Consider the following 415-nt stretch of genomic DNA (forward strand, 5'->3'; position numbering starts at 1 on the left):
TATTATTTTTTTATTATTTTATTATTTTATTAATAGGATATATTTAATAATAATAAGGAACATTATGAGCAAGAAATCACACAGAAGTGCCACTAGAGGGCAACTTCCCAGACACCTAGCTGCTATCAAACTAGCACACGAGACGCTTATCTTTTGCGCTGGATGAGTTTCATACATTTGCCGCACAGATGCTTCTGCGTTTACTCTGATACGGCTGCGAGGAGCCACAGTCATGTTCGGGATTAACAACAGACAAAAAAATAAACATATACTATAAACAGCTCTAATGTGATTAATGCTTTGTTGTATTAAAGAAGGTTGCACAAAGCACATGCACTGATCTAATAAGAGCGTGAAATCTTGAAATCTTTCACCAAACTTACCATACATATATAGAAATTACCTTCAAAATCAG

The 415-nt window shown here is 34.7% G+C and overlaps 2 protein-coding genes across 2 annotated transcripts in view; both read right to left on the reverse strand.

The window, feature by feature from the left end:
• The window catches only part of LOC107570407 (collagen alpha-1(XXIV) chain-like), a 38,123-nt gene that overhangs the window by 17,164 nt on the left and 20,544 nt on the right, over positions 1–415 (reverse strand). The gene's annotated exons all lie outside the window — the stretch shown is intronic.
• Positions 170–415, reverse strand: part of LOC107570408 (collagen alpha-1(XXIV) chain) — a 67,317-nt gene continuing 67,071 nt past the window's right edge. Inside the window, exon 15 of the mRNA XM_016256640.1 lies at positions 170–214. Within this exon, the coding sequence (XP_016112126.1) occupies positions 170–214 (45 nt within the window). The remainder of the gene's footprint in view (positions 215–415) is intronic.

This window comes from Sinocyclocheilus grahami, unplaced genomic scaffold, assembly GCF_001515645.1.
Source record: "Sinocyclocheilus grahami isolate Dianchi unplaced genomic scaffold, SAMN03320097.WGS_v1.1 scaffold1454.1, whole genome shotgun sequence".
NCBI classification, from domain to species: Eukaryota; Metazoa; Chordata; class Actinopteri; order Cypriniformes; family Cyprinidae; genus Sinocyclocheilus; species Sinocyclocheilus grahami.